The 23,125-nt window shown below is 37.9% G+C and overlaps 1 protein-coding gene across 2 annotated transcripts in view; it reads right to left on the bottom strand.

Annotated features, from left to right (window-relative positions):
* Positions 1–13,898: 13,898 nt before the first annotated feature.
* Positions 13,899–23,125, bottom strand: part of LOC103244356 (E3 ubiquitin-protein ligase TRIM36) — a 57,047-nt gene continuing 47,820 nt past the window's right edge. The window contains exons 8-10 of one of the 2 annotated variants that reach the window (XM_008014173.3): positions 22,778–23,065; positions 19,551–19,848; positions 13,899–16,077 (exon numbers count right to left, since the gene is read on the bottom strand). In XM_008014173.3, coding sequence (XP_008012364.1) covers positions 15,723–16,077; positions 19,551–19,848; positions 22,778–23,065 — 941 coding nt within the window. In that variant the 3' untranslated portion in view covers positions 13,899–15,722. The remainder of the gene's footprint in view (positions 16,078–19,550; positions 19,849–22,777; positions 23,066–23,125) is intronic. The other variant, XM_008014174.3, reaches the window with a different exon arrangement.

Below are 23,125 nucleotides of genomic sequence, written 5' to 3'. Positions count from 1 at the left end.
CCTGCCTTTAAACAACAACAACAACAACAACAACAACAACAAACCCCTAACAAATCTTTCAGCTAATTGTGGACGTATTCCACAGTTAACTCATTCTAGTATTATCAAAGACAAAGGGTCAGAATCACTTAAATTCTATTCAGACACATTCTGAAAGATCCATACCGAGATTCCTTGGTTTGTTTCATACAGTTGAGGTGACTTATAATCCCTGCGCTTAATTTGAGAAGTCCACACTCTCTCCTTTATGCTGTATGACATAGTATCTTAAAAGAGTCAATTAAATGTTTGCCCAAAAATCCAAGCCGATTCAAAGCTTAAGAAACAACTTTGGCCTTACCTATAAATATCACAAGGGCTACCTCAGATGACAGTTTTCATTTCAGTTGATCCACTTAATTTTCCGAGTAGGCCAGTCGTGGTGGCTAACGCCTGTAATCCCAGCACTCTGGGAGGCAGAGGCAGGCGGATCACCTGAGGTCGGGAGTTCAAGACCAGCCTGACCAACATGGAGAAACACTATCTCTACTAAAAATACAAAAATTAGTCGGGCGTTGTAGTGCTTGGCTGTAATCCCAGCTACTTGGGAGGCTGAGGCAGGAGAATCGCTTGAACCCATGAGGCGGAGGTTGCAGTGAGCAGAGATCTCACCATTGCACTGTAGCCTGGGCAACAAGAGCTATACTCCGTCTCAAAAAAAAAAAAAAAAAAAAAAAAAAAAAAAAAATTCCGAGTAAACTAAAATGTATGCTCGTATACCTCCTAGTCTGGCTCCCCCTCCACACATGCGCAGAGCAACATTTCTGGTCTATAAAGCCCAGCTTCACCTGGATAGAGCTTGTTAGAAATGCAGACTCTCGAGCCTGCCTCAGGCCAACTGAATCGTATTTGCATTTTAACAAGAATCCCAGATGATCTCTATGCATGTTAATGTTTGAAAAGCGCTGCTCTGTAATACATACTGCTTTTTAACAAGAATATCAGCAGTTTCTAGGAGCCACTAGAGAAATCTGTCATGAACTAAGTTTACTTTAAATACTAATACTTGACACAGATTCTGTAAATTCTTTTCTTTTGCATTTTATGAGGTCTTGTTCACTGTTATGTAATACTAAAAACACACCTGGATCATAGTATCTTGATCTCTCAGAAAACAGGATTTAAATTTTACCTGATGGATTAAATTACACCTCAAAGTAATTATTCATATAGCTCCGTTTTTGTTTTGGTCATGATAAACTTAAAAATAGTTGTTGAATATACTAACGATTTCCCTAGCCCAACTTTCTATTCAAATATAAAATCATTTGCAAAAAAGCTATCTTATGGGGATTACATCCCATTTTCAGAAATGCTATTTATTTTTGAAATAGGGTCTTTCTATGTTGCCTAGGCTGGTCTCAAACTCCTGGGCTCAAGCAATCCTCCCACCTTAGCCTCCTGAGTAGCGAGGATTACAGTCGGGTACTATTGCACCCAGATCCAGAAATGCTATTTGAAAACAGAATATTTATGTGAAGCCACCGTGTAGTGACTACTTAGTATCCACGACACAATGCTTTGTATACATTATCTAATTTACCTAAAGTATATAGCAGTAGAACTATTTTTCAGTTAAGATGGAGCTCAGAGGCTAATAACGTGTCTAAGTTCCCACAACTATTAAGAAACAAAGCTCAGATATAAATTCAAAACACTTAGGTATGAATTCATGTCTGACATTCAAACACATCATTTGAATGTTTTCCAGTTGATGGCAGTGCTATTCACAGTTTCAAGCATCCACTGGGGTCTTGGATGCCTAACTCCCAGTGTATAAACCACTACTACTGTTATATTTCTACAATCTGTTCCATGGACTGTTCTGTTAGATTTAAAGCCAAATGGGCACTAAATGCTGTAAGAATTCCTGCAGTCAAAACTAAAAGAAATATCTAATTTGCCTAGCTGAATATCATCCCAAATTTATTTGCTCATGGAATCCTCTCCCTTTCTCAAAACCTGTATAATACTGAGATCAACCTTTTCGACATGTACTACAATGTATTAATCTTCACAACTTTTTTTTTTTTTTGGAGACAGAGCTTCCCTCTGTTGCCTAGGCTGGAGTGCAGTGGCGTGATCTCATCTCACTGCAATCTCTGCCTCCCAGGTTCAGGCAATTCTCCTGCCTCAGCCTCCCAAGTAGCTGGGATTACAGGCACGCACCACCACACCTGGCTAATTTTTGTATTTTTAGTAGAGATAGGGTTTCACCATGTTGGCCAGGCTGGTCTCGAACTCCTGACCTCAAGTGATCCACCCACCTCGGCCTCTTAAAGTGCTGAGATTACAGGTGTGAGCCACCATGCCCGGCCACCTTCACAATTTTTTAAGAAGTTTTTAGAATTCCCTGTCACCCAACGACTTTAAGGCACTTACGATGTACTCCAAAAAGGAATTTAAATACTTGTATGTAAAAGCTACAGGCAGAATTGGTAACACAAGAAATTTTACTAGGAAAATAATTTCTGGACTATAAATATTTCCATAGTACAGATATGCTTTGCTTAAGAAATGCAAGGACAATCTAGGGTATAGATAATACAAATAACAGTGTTATGCAGCACCTTGAAACTCTCAAATGTTATCAAATACTAAATCCCCTCACCAAATATGTTAACCTAAAATAATCAAAAGGGTGAGAATCTAATTTAAAGGTTTATTCAAGCAAAATGTGAGAGGATGACTCATCTGGAAACACCAACTCCAAAGGAATAGAATCAGAGATCTAAAGTAGAGAAGTTACGGTTCATTTATGTAGGCAGAGACAGAGGAGTTTTTAGCAGGATTATTACATTATTTACACAAGGTTGGTGCATAGTTATAGGAATATTTGGTTACAGGCAGTGTTCCTTTTCGGGAAGGGTACACTTAACATTTTTTAGAGAGGGTGTAATAGTCACGAGATTTCTGTCATCTGGTCTAAACAAAGGACAATAAAGGGCATCTATAACAGTCATTAAAAAGACAGGAAGTTTTTGTCCCTGACATCGTTTAATTCTCTCTGGTCATTGTACAGAACAAGAAAAATAAGAAGACAAGTTAATCTGTAATCTGAGAACAGAAGTTGTAACCATATGTGACTCAGGTCACAATCACAAGGTTTAAAGTGTTTGAGGTTGTTTCAGCAGCTTTTCAATTTTATTTATTTTCACAAATAATTTTATAATTGATTTTCCAAGAAAATGTCTGTTGTGATATCTACACCCTGTACTGTATCCATCATTTAAAAAATAACAACAAAAAAACCATTGATATTGCTTTTGAAGAGTCAAGGACGTATTTCCTAGGGTGTTATAAAATGAAGATCTAGAAAAGATACTAATTATGAATCCAATGAATAAATATTAAATGTCATTTCTTCTAGCTAAAATCATCATTCCAAAACTACTTCATTCAGTCTCAAGATGGCAAAATTCTATCCAACTTTTTCTTCCTTTTAAAAATCATCCTAAAACAAATTGAACAAGAAACCAAAAGTAAACTCCAACTAAAATGCAACTAGGAGACATTTATAACAGTAAACTATAATGAAAGGAGAGCATATGCGGGAATGGCAAAAGACTTAGTAAGGAAAAGTCAAGTCCAAAAGCTTGCAGGGGGAGAAACCCAGGAGAAGCAAGTCAATTTACCAATACAGATCCTCTGTCAGGCTCAGGAACTGCAGGTACTCAAGTACCACCAAAGGCAGAGGTAAGTCACAGGCTAGTAACCAAGGGAGATTCAAGATGTTGGGATCCAGCAGTGATAAAAACTAGGTAAAAATTCTGCTGTTGTAGAGCTTACATTTTATAGGATGCAGACGACAGTGAAATTTAGAAGTCCTATGGAAAACGAAGCAGGAAATAGAGAGTATGTTTGTGGCAGGGAGGTGTAATTTAAATACAGTAGTTAGGTCTGGGCAGCGCAGTGGCTCATGCCTGTAATCCTAGCACTTTGGGAGGCTAAGGCGGGTGGATTACTTGAGGTCAGGATTTCGAGACCAGCCTGTCCAACATGGTGAAACCCTGTTTCTACTAAAAATACAAAAATTAGCTGGGCATGGTAGTCAGTGCCTGTAGTCCCAGCTACTTGGGAGGCTGAGCCGGGAGAATCATTTGAGCCTGGGAGTCAGAGGTTGCAGTGAACTGAGGTCGTGCCACTGCATTCCAGCCTGGGTGACAGAGGGAGGCTCTATCTCAAAAAACAAAACAAAACAAAACAAAAAAAACACATACACAGTAGTTAGATGGTTCTCATTGAGAAAGTGCCATCTAAAAAAACACAAAGGTGGTAAGGGATTATGTGGATATCTGGAATAGCAGGGGCAATATGAAGTGACTTACATATTTACAGAAGGATCACTCTGGCTTTCAAATTGAAAATGGAAATTAATAGTGCAAGGGTTTGAGGTAGCAATCATTAGTGTTCAACCATATCTAGTTCTCTTCTTCCTGGGTACTCACAAGGTAACATTCCGATGCCTGTGAGTTAGCCTCAGGTAATTAGACTTAGCCAATGAAATGTGGATAGAAGAGATGTGCTGAGGCCCTAATAGGTATTAACAGCTGTTGGGACTCCTCTGTACTTTTTCTGTTGTAGTAACTTTAAAAACCATGTACTAAAGTGCTGTCACAAAATGTGGGGTGTCTGGATCCGTTCATCCCTGGTGGAGCAGCATGTATTGATCTACAGTAAATTTTGTGAGAGTAAGAAGTACATTTTGGTTATGTCCACAGGTTTCAGGGTCTGTTAACAGAACTTATAATACAGCTAATACAGGGAAGAAGAAAGGAGACTTGTTAGGAAGCTATTACAATGATGATATTGGAATGTTGGTGATAGCATCACACGTGGGAGAAGCTGAACTCTGGATATATTCTGAAAATAGAGCCAAAAGAGACAGTTTGATAAGGAGCAGTTAAATCCCACCCCTCCAGTTTCCCAGCTCCACCCACCCCACATTATCAGGTGATTACCCTCTCTCCCACCTCTCCTCTCCATCTGACTCATTACTACCACCACCACCAATAACTTCCAAACAAGATAGGAGGTGGAGTTTCTGAAGAAAACTGGAAAAGTTTCTCATTCAGGGACACTAAGTACATAGAGGAAATCAGTAGAATAAGAAGAGTTTACTTACTGAATGGAGAAACACCAGCCTAGTTCCCAGTCAAATTTCTGAGGACCACTATACAGACAGAAGATTGAAGCATCTTCCTTTAAAGAAAATAAGTATCTCCAGAGAAAAGAACAGACACTGACTTGTGGGGAGGATCCAACAAAAACCATTTATCCCTTTATTATGCCATGGTGAAGTCCAATAGTCAATAAGCCCTACTTACACATATAGCTATTAACCAGCAATTAGTGCTTTAATCTTTAATAGAAATGGCAAACAAACGAAAAGCCTAGAAAGGGAACACAAAATGGTACAGTCACTTTGGAAGACAATTTGGTAAAAAACAAATACCATACAATCCACCACCCGTTGAGCTCTTTGGTACTGTACCCAAAGGAGTTGAAAACTTACATCCACACAAAAACATGCATATGGATGTTTTCAGCAGCTTTATTCATAATTGTCAAAACCCAGAAGCAACCAACATGTCCTTCAGTAGGTGAATGGATAAACTGGTGCACTCAGACAATGGAATATTACTCAGTGCTAAAAAGAAATGAGCTATCAAGCCATAAAAGACAGAATTTAAATGCGTATTACTACATGAAAGAATCTGATATGGTTAGGCTCTGTGTCCCCACTGAAACCTCATGTTGAGTTGTGATCCCCAGTTTTGGGGGTGGGACCTGGTAGGAGGTGATTGGATCATGGGGGTGGATTTCTCCTTTGCTGTTCTCATGATAGTGAATTATCACAAGATCTGGTTGTTTAAAAGTGGATAGCACTGCCCCCTTTTCTCTCTCTCTGCTGCTGCCATGTGAGGGTGCGTGTTTCCCCCTCACCCTTCTGCCATGATTGTAAGTTTCCTGAGGTCTCCCAGCCAGGCTTCCTGTACACCTGCAGAACTGTGAGTCAATTAAACCTCTTTTCTTCATAAATTACCCACTCTCAGGTAGTTCCTTATAGCAGTGTGAGAAAAGACTAATACAAAATCCAATCTGAAAAGGCTACATGCTGTATGTGGACAGTAAAAGATCAGTGGTTGCCAGAGGTTGGGGGAGGCAGGATAAATAGGGAGCACACTGATAGCGTTTGGCTGTGTCGTCACCCAAATCTCATCTTGAATTATAATAATTCCCACATGTCAAGGGCAGAGCCAGGTGGAGATAATTGAGTCATGGGCGTGCTTTCCCCCATACTCATGGTAGTGAATAAATCTCACAAGATCTTATGGTTTTATAAAGGGGAGTTTCCCTGCATAAGCTCTCTTGCCTGCCACCATGTAAGATGTAACTTGGCTCCTCATTCACCTTCCACCATGATTGTGAGGCCTCCCCAACCATGTGGAACTGTGAGTTAATTAAACCTCTTTCCTTTATAAATCACCCAGTCTCAGGTATGTCTTTATTAGCAGCATGAGAACAGACTAATACATTAAATTGGTACCAGGTAGTGGGGTGCTGCTGTAAAGATACCTCAAAATGTGGAAGCGACTTTGGAACTGGGTGAAAGGCAGAGGTTGAAACAGCTTGGAGGGCTGAGAAGAAGATGGGAAAGTTTGGAACTTCCTAGAGATTTGTTGAATGGCTTTGACCAAAATGCTGATAGTGATTATGGACAATAAAGTCCAGGTTGAGATGGTCTCAGATGGAGATGAGGAACTTGCTGGGAACTAGAATAAGGAGACTGGCAGCATTTTGCCCCTGTCCTAGAGATTTGTGGAACTTTGAACTTGAGATAGATGATTTAGGGTATCTGGTGGAAGAAATTTCTAAGTGGCAAAGCATTCAAAAGGAAGCAGAACATAAAAGTTTGGAAAATGTGCAGCCTGATGATGTGATAGAAAAGAAAAACCCATTTTCTGGGGAGAAATTCAAACTGACTGCAGAAATTTGCATGGGTAACAAGTAGCCAAATGTTAATCACCAGGACAATAGGGATAATGTCTCCAAGGCATGTCAGAGACCTTCACAGTAGCCCCTCCCATCACAGGCCTGGAGGCCTAGGAGGGAAAAAAGGTTTCATGGCCCAGGCCCGGGGACTCCTGCTCTATGCAGCCTTGGAACATCGGGCCTTGTGTCCCAACTGCTTCTGCTCCAGCTGTGGCTAAAAGGGGCCAAAGTACAAAGTACAATCCCCAAGCCTTGGCAGTTTACACGTGGTGTTGGGCCTGCAGGGTGTATGGAAGACAAGAATCAAGGTTTGGGAACCTCTGCCTAGATTTCAGAGGATGTATGAAAACACCTGGATGTCCAGGCAGAAGTTTTCTACAGCGGCAGTGCCCTCATGGAGAACCTCTGCTAGAGCAGTGTGGAAGGGAAATGTGAGATTAGAGCCCCCAGAGGGGCACTGCCTAGTGGAGCTGTGGGAAGAGGGCTACTGTCCTCCAGACCCCAGAATGGTAGATCCACTGACAGCTTACATCATGTGCCTGGAAGAACTTCAGACAATGCCAGCCATGAAAGCAGCTGGGGTGGGGGGCTGTACCCTGCAAAGCCACAGGGGTGGAGCTGCCCAAGGCTGTAGGAGCCCACTTCACTTCTTGTATCAGCATGACCTGTGAGACATGGAGTCAAAGGAGATCATTTTGGAGCTTTAAGATTTGACTCCCCCACTGGATTTTGGACTTGCATAGGGCCTGTAGCCCTTTCGTTTTGGCCAATGTCTCCCATTTGGAATGGGTGTGTTTACCCAATGCCTGTACTCTCATTGTATCTAGGCAGTAACATTCTTTTCATTTTATAGGTTCATTGGCAGAAGGGACTTGCCTTGTCTCAGATGAGACTTTGGACTGTGGACTTTTGAGTTAATGCTAAAATGAGTTAAGACTTTGGGGGACTGTTGAGAAAGCATGATTGGTTTTGAAATGTGAGGACATGAGATTCGGGAGGGGCTGGGGTGGAATGATATGGTTTGGCTGTGTCCTCACCCAAATCTCACCTTGAATTGTAATAATCCCCACATGTCAAGAGTGGGGCCAGGTCAAGATAATTGAATCATGGGAGCAGTTTCCTCCACACTGTTCTCATGGTAGTGAATTAGTCTCATGAGATCTGATAGTTTTATAAATGGGAGTTCCCCTGCACAAGCTCTCTTGCCTGCCACCCATGTAAGACATGACTTGGCTCCTCATCTGCCTTCTGACATTATTGTGAGGCCTCCCCAGCCATGTGGAACCATGAGTCAATTAAACCTCTTTCCTTTATAAATTATCCAGTCTCTGGTATGTCTTTATTATCAGTGTGAGAACAGAGGATTTTTAGGGCAGTGAAACTACTGTGAGGTACTACTGTGAATGCATATGTGCATATGCATTTGTCCAAACTCATAAAATGTACAAGAGTGAACCCTAATGTAAACTATGGACTCTGAGAGATGATAGGTCACTGTGACAAATATATTACTCTGGTAAGGGATGTTGATAATGGGGGAGGTATGAATGGGGCTGGGGATATATGAGAAATCTCTGCACCTTCTGCTCAACTTTGGTGTGAACCTAAACCTTCTCTTAAAAAATAAAATCTCTTTTTTAAAAAACAGACTAAGCACTTGAGAAAATTCTCTAACATCAAAGGCAAAAACAAAACAATGGAAAACCTACAGGAATACTTAAAGGAAATGCAGGGAGAAAAAAAATCAAAGAAATACAATAAAGTCTAGGAGTGGTAAGAAAAAATGCAGCATCAATGAAATAAAAACAGCATGCTTCAAAATGGTAAGAACATGAAGCAGTCTATATCTAACTAGTAGGGGAGTTTCAAAAAGGTAGTGGACTTGAGGGAAAGAAATCACCAAAGAAATAAGAAAACTTCCTGGAACTGAAGGGAAGGACCAAATGCCCAAAATAATAGAATGCAGAACAATAACTCACACTAAGAAATATTATAAAATTTCAAAACACCAGAGATAAAAATAGAAGCTAAAAGTTTCCAGCGAAGAATACAGTTCATGTCTAAAGAATCAATAATTAAAATGGCATCAGACTTCACTACCAAGACTGGCTGCTAGTAGATAACAGAACAACGCCTTGAAAAATAAGAAACCAATTTTGAACTGTTAAGTGGAAGCTAGAGCAAAGAAATCTTAGAGCATGCAAAATTTCAAAAATTCTACCTTCTCTCAATCTTCTCTCAAAATACTTACTGGAGAATATACTTTACTAAGACAAGGACATAAACTAACTAAAACACAGACATGGGATCCAGGAAATAGGATTTAATTTGGAAGAGAAGGAAAAGTTATCCCTAGAATAAAGGCAAAAGAAAGCCCCAAGAGCTATGTAGCAGGCCCAGGAACCAACCAGTCATACTGAAGTAGGATGACAGTTATAAGAGAGATTCCCCAGGAAAAACAAATAGAAATATGTTTGACCCTGTAGAAATGCCTTACTAGAGGCATTTACAGAGCTTTTGGAAAGCACAGAACTACTTAGAGATTCAAAGAAAACTAAGTAAGAGAAATAGGTATTCATTAACTCCAAGAAAGAAGAAAAAAAAGAAAGAAATGTAATCATAAATACACGTACCTGGCTGACTATCAAACAATACTTAGATGCTAAAATCCTCATTTCACATTACATAATGTTGATAAATAATGCCTAATATTTAGCAAAAAATGAATAGTATTAATATAGATGTCAATGCAGGAGAACAATGTTGCTGACTGAGGGGCTTGTTGGGGGTAGAGATGGGGGACTGGAAATCTGTTTTTATGTGTCTTATTTGACTTTATAAACTCTTGCATTTATTTTCTTGGAGATTTGCAGATATATGTACATATTATTATTTTTAAGAGATTATAAAATACTTTTATAGTGGCTAACATTGTTCATCACCCTACAAGGAAGGAAAAACAGAGTTACTTCAATTGTCTTAAGATCATAAGACAGGCATACTATTCTGAAGGATATTATCTTTGCATTTAGAAGATTCTTGTCTTAGGAGATCAAGACTTGAAAGATTAAAAGGAAAAGCATGCAGATATCCATAAGCAGTCATATAATCTGCCCAATCAGCATAAAGTCAGACTGCATGTGAACCACATGTCAACATAACCACTGAGGAACTTTTTAAGGTCCTCCCAAAGCATGCACTGGTGGCATTTAAAATTCACATGGAACCAAAAAGAGCCCAGATAGCCAAAGCAATCCTAGGCAAAAATAACAAAGCCAGAGGCATCATATTACCTGACCTCTTACTATACTATAAACCTTCAGTAACCAAAACAGCATGGTATTGGTACAAAACTGGACACATAGGCCAATGGAACAGAATAGAGAATCCAGAAATGAAGCCACACACCTACAGCCATCTGATCTTTGACAGAGTTTACAGAAATGATCAATGGGGAAAAGACTCCCTATTCAATAAATGGTGCTGGGATAACTAGCTATATGCAAAGAATTAAACTGGACCCCTACCTTTTACCATATATAAAAATTAACTCAAGATGGATTAAAGATTTAAATATAAGACCTCAAACAGTAAGAACTACAGAAGAAAACCTAGGAAACACCACTCTGGATACTGGCCTTGGGAAAAAATTTATGACTGCATTCTCAAAAGCAATTGCAACAAAAACAAAAGTTGAAAAATAGGACCTAAAAAAGAGCTTCTGCACAGCAAGAGAAACTATCAACAGAGTCAACAGAAAACCTACAGGGTGGAAGAAAATATCTGCAAACTATGCATCTGATAAAGTTCTAATATCCAGAATCTATAAGAAACGTAATTGAACAAACAAAAAACAAATAACCTCATTGAAAACATGGGCAAAGGACATGAACAGATACTTCTCAAAAGAAGACATACAAGCAGCCAACAAACATATGAAAAAAGGCTCAACATCACTATTCATCAGAGAAATGCAAATCAAAAACCACAATGAGATACTATTTCACAGCAGTCAGAATGTCAATTATTATTATTATTATTATTATTATTATTATTATTATTTTAGATGGAGTCTCACTCTTTTGCCCAGGCTGGAGTGCAGTGGCGCGATCTCGGCTAACTGCAACCTCTGCCTCCTGGGTTCAAGCAATTCTCCTGCCTCAGCCTGTTGAGTAGCTGGGATTACAGGCACCCGCCACCATGCCAAGCTAATTTTTGTATTTTTGGTAGAGATGGGGTTTCACCATGTTGGTCAGGCTGGTCTCAAACCCCTGACCTCATGATCCACCCGCCTCAGCCTCCCAAAGTGGTGGGATTACAGGCATTGAGCCACCACGCCCGGCCCCAGAGTGGTTATTAAAAAGTCCAAAAATAACAGATGCTGGTGAGGCTGCAAAGGAAATGCTTAAACACTGTTGGTAGGAATGTAAATTAGTACAGCCACTGAAGAAAATAGTTCGGGGATTTCTCAAAGAAATTAGCTACAGTTGACTCAGCAATCTCATTACTGGATATATAGCCAAATGAAAATATATGATTCTATTAAAAAGACACATGCACACATATGTTGATCACAGCACTGTTCACAACAGCAAAGACATGGAATCAACATAGATGCCAATCAACAGTGGATTGGATAAAGAAAATATGGTACATATACACCATGGAATACTATACAATCATAAAAAATAACAAAATCATTCCCTTTGCAGCAACATGGATGCAGCTGGAAGCCATTATCATAAGTGAAATAACCCAAGAACAGAAAACTGCATGTTCTCACAAGTGGGAGTTAAATATTGGGTACTCATGGACATAAAGATAGCAACAACACACACTGGGGACTAATAAAGAAGAGACGGAGGGGACAACGGATGAAAAACTGTTGGGTACTATGCTCACTGCCTAGGTGACGAGATCATATCACAAACCTTAGCATCACACAACATAGCCATGTAAAAAATCTGTCACACCTACCCCCAACTTGAAAATAAAAGTTGAAATTACAAAAATAAATAAAAAGAAGCCAACTACTGAGTTCAGATAGGTTACAAAAAGGAATCTAGGGAAAAAGAATTTTATTTTGAAGCATTTTAAAGTTATCCATAGGTATTCAAACTATAGTCTATAATTCATGTATGGCATATTTCAATTTATTTGTATTTTGACAATATTCTACAATCTTTCAGGTCAGAGTCTTGCCAGAACTTTAAGTTTACTCTTTTTTAATTGTAACAATTATTCTTCTCTATTGCAAAGGGAAGAACTCAAATAAGAGGTATAAACTCAAGAGAAGCAGCAACTCCTATAGTCTCAGATTATCTCAGCATGGAATGGCCAACTAGGAACAGAAATACCAGAAAGTCGAAACAAAAAGCTGCAATAGCTTTCCAAGTCTTCAAAACAGTTCCTTTTGAGTTGTTCTAACATCTTGGAACATTATAAATACCTTTATTTAAACAGTCAGCACAATGTCCATTTTTCCATTTACAGTACCCCCTCAGCCACCACCATATCTATTCTTCCCCTTCTCTCCCCCAGGAAGATAAATCCTGCTGTTTGCATCCCTAGAGAGCCCTTTTTGGCTGGCTACCAGTTGGGTTTGGCCAATAAACAGCACCAGTAGAATAGGTGGAGGATGACACCACATCTCTGACAATAGCTGCCTTTCATGGCGACCTCAGCTCCTGCTAGGAAATCTTTCCTTAATCTTCTGAGATCCAAGAAACACGATTTTTTCCTCTTGTCCTTATTCTCGCATCACTGCTAGAGGCAATAATGGCTCCAGGCCGTTGCTAGTCTTAAGTGCCTCAGCAGTGCTTGCTGCTTCTTTACAGCTGCCCATATTGTTAGGCAATTCTTTCATGAACTTTTCCTTTGAACCATATCCCGTGAATTCTATTTCCTGCCAGAACTCTGAACAATTCACCAGCCTAAAGCCTTTTTCACACCTATCTTTGCATGGCAGTTCCTTAGCCATCAGGTGTCAAATTTACATCCTCCTTAGAGGGGTTACCCTAACCACCAAACTAAATGCCAAGTCCCACCTCCAGCAGTCCGTAGCCCCTTCCCTGTTTTTATCATCTCTCCTTGCTAGCAGGTAAACTCCATGAAAACAGCCACCTAGCAGGCTGTCTTGTTCACTTCATGCCCACTGCAGAGCACTATGCTTTATAGACAGCAGGCGTTAAAAACTTTTTGTGAAATGAATGAAATAGTTCCAAATCAAACTTAATAAAATGAAATTTCTTAAAGTTTATTTTTAAAGCAGAAGAGTCTCAAGAAAAACTCTAATTTTAGGATATTCCCATAAACAAGCATATAAAACTCCTTTAAAATGAATGCAAATCTTGTGTGGTAGAACATAATTTCTTAAGAGTATTTTTGCCTATAATACTGTAGCAATACAATTGATTATATTTCCACATGAGACACACTTCCAGGGCCTTATCAGATTATGGGCTGTGGCAAAAGATTTAACAGGCCCAGATTATGTTCAGTCCCCAAAAGGAGATAGCTCTGACTCCTACTATTTTCAAGACAGCAACTGTGCACATGACAATTAAATTATTGAGAATCATAGGGATAGCCTTGAAAGAAAAAACTTTAAGACCTATCAAGCATTAGTAACGATTCATTGTGATCCACAACCCACCACAACTACCAGAATCGCAGATCAAAGAGTACGAATGTGAACAAAGGACCGCTTATCTGGTCAAAACCTTATCTATTATGTATCAGAGAAGAAATATTAAACAATTTAATATATGAAACAATTGAAGTTTTATGTTAAGCTTCTCTAATAATCACTTCCACAGAAATTAAGCTAATAAATGTTCAAAATGATTTCATATAAAACTGTAGCTCTGAGTTATCATGTACAGCTAATCATGTTTCCATAATCAATTTCTTTCAACTTTTCATGTAAACATACTAAAAATTCCTGGAATGCAGATTTGAATAATTACACTTGAATTCTTTTTAATTTTTTATTAAAAATGAAAGAAACACAACAATTTATTTACAACTGTACAATGTTTGAAACGGCTATCCTATTCCTGTTAAAGCTTCATATTTGAAAATGTCTACATGATATGTGCTTGTACAAGGCTTGAGTATCAAACTTAACCACAAATGTGACTTTAGCAGCTTTATTGCACAACGATCCACATAACACTGCATTATTTGCTTAGTTTAGCCTACGTCATAAAGTGCTATTCATAGATGGGAAATTAACAGCCTGCTAAACACTGAAATTCTCCATGATATTTTCTACTTGAGTTGAGGGTAAAAAGCTAATTTAATGCTACCAGCCTGAGTAACAGATTTTCATTAAAAATATAACAACAAGGACAACCAAAAAAAACAGGCCCAAAAGTTTTGGTTACTCTGCTAAAACATGTCAAAAGCATTCCATAAATGATTACTGCTATAATGCATAACAGTAGTTTCTGAACATTTTAACTTCAAAAAAATAAGTAGTTTAAATAAAAACCACCTACTTGTAAGAACACCTTTCAAAAACACACAATTTAGATAGAATGTAATTCCTCAAATTAAAAGATATTTTAAAGGATACACAGTCATTGTGATCTTAGTTATCATTTCTAAGTAATTAAATTTGTATTTTTACTGGCTTATATTAGAAATGCTTATTACCAATGAGAAACAGAAAATGCCACACAAGTGAACAATGTTATAAAAATTTATAATATAGGTAACGCTACTAAAATATATAATGAACTTTTCAAACATGTAAATATAAACCAGGAAAACCTGATATGTAATAATTGGGCCAAAAATGAAAATCACAAAACACAGTAAGGGGGTAAAAGAATACATATGACTTTAATATTAGTCCATCTTTACCAATATATCTGAAAAATAATTCTTTGATATAAGAACAAATATTTTCACAGAAGAAAAACTGAAGATAAATTTCTTTGAAAAAAAGTATATAAAGTGAGAAGTTTAATGTGTTAGCTGAGAACTTTGTGTTTTCTGCAAGAAACCATGCTTACTACCCATGCTGGTAAATGAGTGTTACAGCTAAGCAGACTCTTAAAATGTCCTTAACAATACAGTTTGTGGTCTTAACAAAACAGTAGTATTCCTTTTCCAGGCAATATACTTTTAATAGTTACACACTTTAAAATACATAATCTTCCACTTAAATATACTACCATTTTTATGGTGTTTTTCTTTTTACTTATCTAAAGCTTTGTTTTCCTATTGAAAACAGATGCAAGACACATTGCTTAGTACTAATTCCTATCCATAAGGCATTTAAAAAATATCTTCTCTTAGGATATAAACATGATATAAAAATGAAAAATCAAACACAAGAGAAGCATAATAAATACTTTTGTATCCCCACCCCCCCACCATCAGGAAAGTGTCAGCAACACCAGCTGACAGAAATAAATTAGATATCCTGTACATAAAGTAAAAGCTAACCATTTCAGTATTAACTTGGAAAGAACACCTTCACTTTCATCATTTGTGAAAGGCAGAACAATGACATGGAAGACACAAGACTGTCTAAATTTTCTGTATTTCAAGAAGAATCATACTCAAACACAAGTGTGGTGACAGAACACTCAGTGATATGTAATTAGTTACGAAGGTTAACGCTAAGGCATTGCTTTGTTCACAGTTTTTGTCCTGAGTCACATCAGATGTTTCAACTACATGTCCTCTTGGTATTCCAAATATTTTGCTGTGATGGGTTCTTCAAGCTGAATTCCTCCACTGCCCATTAATGCAAATGCTGGATACAGTGTATGCGAACAGTCCACTTGGCGCTCATAAAGGCATTTCATGTGATCCATATCATAGAAACTTACTTTGCCTTTATCATAGTCAAGGAAAATCCCAATACTTGTTGGCATAGGAAGAACTCTATTTTCAGGTTCATTAGAAGAAGTAGGTGACTTGGGTATAAAAAATTTCTTCATGCCTATAGTAACTAAGGTAAACGGTTGTGAAGAATCAAAACAGGCATCCTCACTTCCACTGTCATGCCCACTGTCTTGCTCATATCTGAAACACAATACACAAACTATCTGTATCTTCAACCATAGATCTAAGTATCTTCAAAACATTTTCACAGGATAATATACACTGATATAAAGTTAAAATAATTTTTACATCAAAAGCTTTCTATTAAAACAAAATCGAAAACATAAAAATGACACATTGCAATTTAGAATTATACCGCAGACTCAGCCCCAAATTCCCTGTCATTAAACACTGCTTTAGTTACATACAAAAGTGAAACCCTAGAAAATAATTTAGCCTTCCAAACAGTGAGGGAGCAGCGGGCAGTCAAGGAACTGGTCAAATGTTAAATTTTTATAGCACAGAATCATATACAATCATGCACCACATAACATTTCAGTCAACAACAGACCTCATATACCACAGTGGTCCCATAAGATTATAATGAAACTAAAATATTTCAGTTGGGCGCAGTGGCTCATGCCTGTAATCCCAGCACTCTGGGAGGCCACGGCAGGTGCACCACTTGAGGCCAGGAGTTCGAGACCAACCTGGCCAACATTGCAAAACCCTCTCTCTACTAAAAATACAAAAATTAGCCAGACATGGTGGTGTATGCTTGCAGTCCCAGCTACTCGGGAGGCTGAGGCACAAGAATCACTTGAACCCAGGAAGTGGAAGCTGCAGTGGATCGAGATAGTGCCATTGCACTGCAGTCTTGGCGACACAGTGAGACCTTGTCTTAAATAAATAAATAAATAAACAAATAAATAAATAAATAAATTCCTATAGCTTAGTGACGTGGTAGCCACTGTAAGGCTGTAGTATAACCCGTTACATGTTTGTGGTGATACTGTTATAAACAAACCTGTGCTTCCAGTTGTTAACCAAAAGTAACACATACAATTATGTACATTATGCAATATTTAATAAGTGACTGTTACTGGCTCATGTATTTATTATACAATGTTTTTATTGTTATTGTAGATTTACTCCTTCTATTTATTAAAAAAAATGTTAACTGTAAAACAGCCTCAGGCAAGCCCTTTAGGAGGTTTTCCAGAAGGCGGCACTCTTATCCTAGGAATGACAGCTCCATGCATGTTACTGCCCCTGAAGACCTTCCAGTGGGACAAGACGTGGAAGTGGAAGACGGCAATATTGATGATCTTGACCCTGGATAGGCTATTATGTTTGTGTCTTCATTTTTAACAAAAATGCTTAAAATGTTAAAAATTTAAAAAATTTTAAAAAAACTTGTAGAACAAGGCTATAAAAAATTTTTTTGGGGCCAGGCGTGGTAGCTCACGTCTGTAATCCAGCACTTTGGGAGGCTGAGGAGGGTGATCACCTGAGGTCAGGACCAGCCTGACTGACATAGGGAAACCTCATCTCTACTAAAAATACAAAATTAGCTGGGCGTGTTGGTGCATGCCTGTAATCCCAGCTAGTCGGGAGGCTGAGGCAGGAGAATTGCTTGAACCCGGGAGGTGGAGGTTGTGGTGAGCTGAGATCACACTATTGCACTCCAGCCTGGGCAACAAAAGCAAAACTCCATCTCAAAAAAAAAAAAATTGTATATAGATGTATAAAAAATGTATATAGATGTACAATGTGTTCATGTTTTAAGCTAAGTGTGCCTACAAGAGAGTTAAAAAAAATTTTTTTTAATTGAAAGTTTATAAAGCTAAGGTTAATTTCTTAAAGAAGAATATATTTAAATAAATTTAGTGCAGCCTAAGTGTATAGTGTGTTTATAAAGTTTACAGTAGTGTGCAGCAATGTCCTAGGTCTTCAAATTCACTCATGGATGCACCCAGAGAACTTCCAGTCCTGCAAGCTCCATTCATGGTAAGTGCCCTACACAAGCATACAATCTTTTATCTTTTATAAGTTATTTTTGCTGTACCTTTTCTATGTTTAGATATACAAATACCGTTGTATTAAAATTGCCTACAGTATTACAGTACATGCTGTATAGGTTTGTATTCCAGGACCAAAAGACTGTTCCATATAGCCTAAGTGTGTAGCAGACCATTCCATCTAAGTTTGCGTAAGAACACACTATGATGTTCTCGCAACAATGAAATTGCCTTGCATTATATTTCTCAGAACATATTCCTGTTGCTAAGCTAATACATAACTGTATAAGAAAATACAGGCTGGGCACGGTGGCTCATACCTGTAATCCCAGCACTTTGGGAGGCCGAGGCAGGTGGATCACCTAAGGTTGGGAGTTCAAGACTAGCCTGACTAACATGGAGAAATCCTGTCTCTACTAAAAATACAAAAAATTAGCTGGGTGTGGTGGTGCATGCCTATAATCCCAGCTATTTGGGAGGCTGAGGCAGGAAAATCGCTTGAACCCAAGAGGCAGAGGTTGCGGTGAGCTAAGATCGCGCCATTGCACTCCAGTCTGGGCAACAAGAGCAAAACTCCGTCTCAAAAGAAAAAAAAAAAAAAAGAAAAGAAAAAAAAACAAAATACAAAGATGAGATGTATTCCCTAAACGTAATTCCTAAAGGAATTACCAGGCTAAGTGAAATATAAGAGCACTGTAAAACAATGTAAGAGAAAAAAGCATGTTTCATTCTCGTCCCAAGAACTCTATTTCCTGGTTGGAATTTCAACATGGATGTATGAGGCAAACAAAGATTATGAAGCTTTTTCGCCTTTATCATAAAACAATAAAAACTTATAGAATATTTTGAAACATGTTCCCCATTTTTTTCAATATGCCTATGTTGCTTTTTATATATTTTGGATAATACTGCATCAATAATGTTTATTAGGTTTCTCCACTTCTAATCTTTCTCATGTTATGAACTTTTTAAACGTTAATACGAATTTTCTATCGAGTGGACATGCCACTATGTTTTACTGTTACAATTTTCAGCATTATATAAATTTTTCACCTTTCTGCAAAAAGTTTTTCCAATCATTCGGATTGTTAAGCTGGGATACTGTTCACATGAGTGGTCAAAAATTATTTTTCAAAGCTAGTTGACCTTACTCCGTCTAAAAGAACTAAACTGCACAATCTTCATTAGTCAATCTCTTAAGAAACTGGAAGTCTTTGCTGTGGAAATATGTCTACCATGACCCAGTTTTGAAAAGGACTTAAGGGAAAGTTTAAAGAAACTGTGTCCCATAAGAAAAGAACAACTTACTTGTGAAGTATGACAATTAGAGGCATTGTATTATACACCTGGGTAATTTTTATCACATAATTTAGGTAAAATGCAAAAGACTTTCAAAATTTAAAACTGTGAAGCTATATCATAATCAAGAGATATCCAAAACAGATTTCCTCATGATATTAAAATGTAACTGCTAACTCTCCTTATTCAATGTGTGATTACAAGACCACCCGGCTCCTTTTCTCAATCAAGCCACAGCCAAAATACTAGAATCTAAGAAATAAGAAATGTATACTCCAAATGTAATAAAGCCAAATCTATTTTCAGGCTTACTTTCAAAAAATTATCAAGTTCTAGATCAATACAAAAACCTACCTTGGACTAACTGCATCCCGGGGAGAACGGAGCCATTCTTGTAGTTTATCGCTAGAAGCAACTCCCACTTTTACCAGGTATGAATACGGTTCCACACGGAAGGCCCAGAAGTGTTTTCCTTTTGTAATGCCAGTATCTCCAATGATGTAGTCTAAGCTTGTGTAATAACCCACTTGGATGCGTTCTGCAGCAAGCAGAAGATTAAATCCAGCTCTACTCTCTACACGGTCTCTCTTCAAGTTCAGCAGGAGGTGTTCATTATTATAGCCACATTTTTCATCAAAGAGGAAGCTGAAAACTAAATAGAGCTTAAAATTAATATCAGGCTAAAAATTATCATTGCTCTAATTTGTTAAATCTGATAGGTTTTCTTACAGAAATTACTGAAGAGAGACAGGAAGCGGGAAGGAGGTGTCACACTACACCAGACAACTATGACAAACCAAACCCAACTTCGCAATATATCCTACCCAGTATATTCTCTACCTAAAAATCTTCAGAAATCTCAAAAAGCAGATGAAAATATTTTAAATACATGTGAAAATTTATAAAAACAGCTCTTTGGAAAAGAGATAGCAAATCTATCAAGTATTTCACACTACGGAATTTGTTCTTTTATATTTATTAAAGATAAAAAATAAAGAGTTGTATATTTTCATAAATAGCTCTATATTTTCTTATTGTAAGTTTTGTTAATTTGGGACACTTTAGCTATTTTAATAAAGCTTTTTCTGTATCAACCAACATGGCAGACGTAAGAAACATGGGAGAGTGTAAAAAAAAACCAAAAACAAAAACATAGCTTTTGGGTTGAGAGAGACCTGGGTTTGAATCCTGCTCAAACATTTAACTAGAGTTTGATCCAAACTTTAATTTCTTCATCTACAGAATGAGGATACTACTTCCATAGGTCTATATCGACTCAATATATTAAGCATAACATTTGCTGCTAGCCAATGGGGAAACAACCAAAAGTCCATCAACAGATGAATAAAGAAAATGTGGTATATACATACAATGGAATATTATCCAGCCTTAAAAAGGAAAGATTTGGATACATGCTACAACATGGATAAATGTGGATACATACATTTGGATACATGCTACAACATGTATGGATAAATTTGGATACATGCTACAACATGGATGAATTTGGATACATGCTACAACATGGACAAATAAGCCAGATGTAAAAGGACAAATACTGCATTATTCCAGTTATATGAGATACCTAGAATAGGCACATTCATAGAGACAGAAATTAGAATCGAAGTTACCAGCCTCTGGGGAGAGGGGAAACAGGAGTAACTGTTTAATGGGTACAGGGTTTCAGTTTAGAATGATGAAGTAAGGAGATACAAGTGGTGATAGTTGAACAATACTGTAAATGTACTTAATGCCAATGAGCTGTATACTTAAAAACTGTTAAGACGATACATTTTATCTTTCTTACATCCCAATTTTAAAAAATGACCTCCAGGCATCGTTGTGCACTCCTTTAGTCCTAGCTACACGGGAGGCAGGAGGATTGCTTGAGTTCAGTAGTTTGAGGCCAGTATAGACAACACAGTGAGACCCCATCTCTCTCTCTCTATATATATATTTTTTAAACAGGCTGCTAGCAGCTGGGCGTGGTGGCTCACACCTATAATGCCAGTACTTTGGGAGGTCGAGGTGGGCGGATCACTTGAGGTTAGGAGTTTGAGACCAGCCTGGTCAACATGGTGAAACCTGGCTTTACTAAAAATACAAAAATTAGCCACGCATGCTGGCCTGCATCTGTAACCCCAGCTACTACTCAGGAGGCTGAGGCGGAAGAATAGCTTGAACCCAGGAGACAGAGGTTGCAGTGAGCTAGTGAGCTGAGATGGTGCCACTGCACTCCAGCTTGGGTGACAGAGCCACCAGATTCCACCTCCAAAAAAAAAAAAAACTGCTAGCAAACTACAACCATTACCAACATGTGAGCCGACCATTCTTCCTGCTAATGCCTATTTTCCTGGCATGATTATTTGTGTTTGCTCTCAATCTCAAAAGTCTCCCAGTTTGCAAAATAAACTTAAAGGGTCACCCTAGTCATGTATCTTTTCTCATAAAAAGGAAGACAACCCTTAACACTTCCTCTCCTCCCTCCCCCTCCACTATGTGACTGAAAACAGCGATTATGTCCAGGTTTTTCTACCACTTTCAGGCAGAAAGACTAGAAAAGGAAGCAGAAATAGCATAAACCATAAAATACTTAATACTTGCGAATTCATCCCCAAACTCTCTATTGGATTTTATTAAAATTTAAGAAATATAATTTTAGCCAATCTTATATAAGTTTGTATTCCAATTTTTCAAAAGCCACAAAGTGCATGAAAAACAAATTGTGCTTTTCTATTTCGAAGAAAAAAGGAAGAAAGGGGAGAGTGCAGAAAATATGGGTACATAAGACACTAAAAACAGGCAGGGAGCAGTGGACCTAAAATCCAATTAAAGGTATCTGTAAGGCAGCAACTGAAAGGGGAAAATGTGTTCCTGCTAACCAGGCTGAGCACAACTTTGGTTCTAAATATTGCTTGTTCATGGAGACATCATAGTGAACATCAATGAACCTTTAAAGTCATTCTCATTCTATAAAAATCTTCAGGCGCTCTATATGTAGTATCAGTGGTTTTTAACTTGGGAAGGGAGGGGGCGAAGACTGGGCATGAGGAGCTTTTAGCACGGGAGGAAAAGCTATTCATGTGGTTCTAATATATGGCTTCCATCCCTATTAGCTGAGAATTGCCAAGTTAGATAAAAAATCCAGACAAATCAGAATTAGGTTAAATCAAAATTATATTTTAGGATATTACACCAATAAATTTTAAAAATACCTACCTAGATCTTGTGCTTTAGAGATTTCCATAAACTAACCAAAAATACAGAATTATGTATTTAAAACTTTTAAAGTACCATTTATGTTATTTTAATCCCAACTTAACAGCTCTGCTCACCCGAATTTCTTCCATGTTTTTCTCTATCTGATATCAGTTAAAACCTAATCCTGTTCTCAGCCTACAAGGTAAAATTCGAGTACTCAGTTCATTTCTAAATCCCAGTTGGGACAGAAGCTACTTTTCTGGAGTCTTTTAAAAACAAGAGCTGGTTTCAATGCAGGTCTACATGGAGATATTGACTAGTTTATTTCATCAAGGTGTCGTGCAACTCTATGCATCTTTTATTCCTGATATTCACCATACCTGGAGCTGGAGGAGTATGAAGAATCAATTCTCTGCTACAAGGACTACAGACTGAACCCTTGTAAGCTCTTACTCTGAAAGCATAGGTACTACTGTTTTCCAAGTCTTGAATTATTTTACTTGTTCCACACACTTCTATCTCATTCCATGACATTTCATCTTCTCTACTGATTTTCCGATATTCAAGAACATAGCTATCAGCTTTATCCTTTTCTGGATGGTGCCAATTTATTAAGGCATTGTTATAAACTTTGCTCTGTTCCTCATTGATCTCTGGCACATCGATGCCTGAAAGAATTATGAAATAGAAAACAACATTAAAATACTGACATTTGAAAACCAGTGTTT

The sequence above is a fragment of the Chlorocebus sabaeus genome, chromosome 23 (genome assembly GCF_047675955.1).
Source record: "Chlorocebus sabaeus isolate Y175 chromosome 23, mChlSab1.0.hap1, whole genome shotgun sequence".
NCBI lineage: Eukaryota > Metazoa > Chordata > Mammalia > Primates > Cercopithecidae > Chlorocebus > Chlorocebus sabaeus.
The sequence above is the reverse complement of the archived record's forward strand: the minus strand, read 5'-3'. Positions and strand labels throughout refer to the sequence as shown.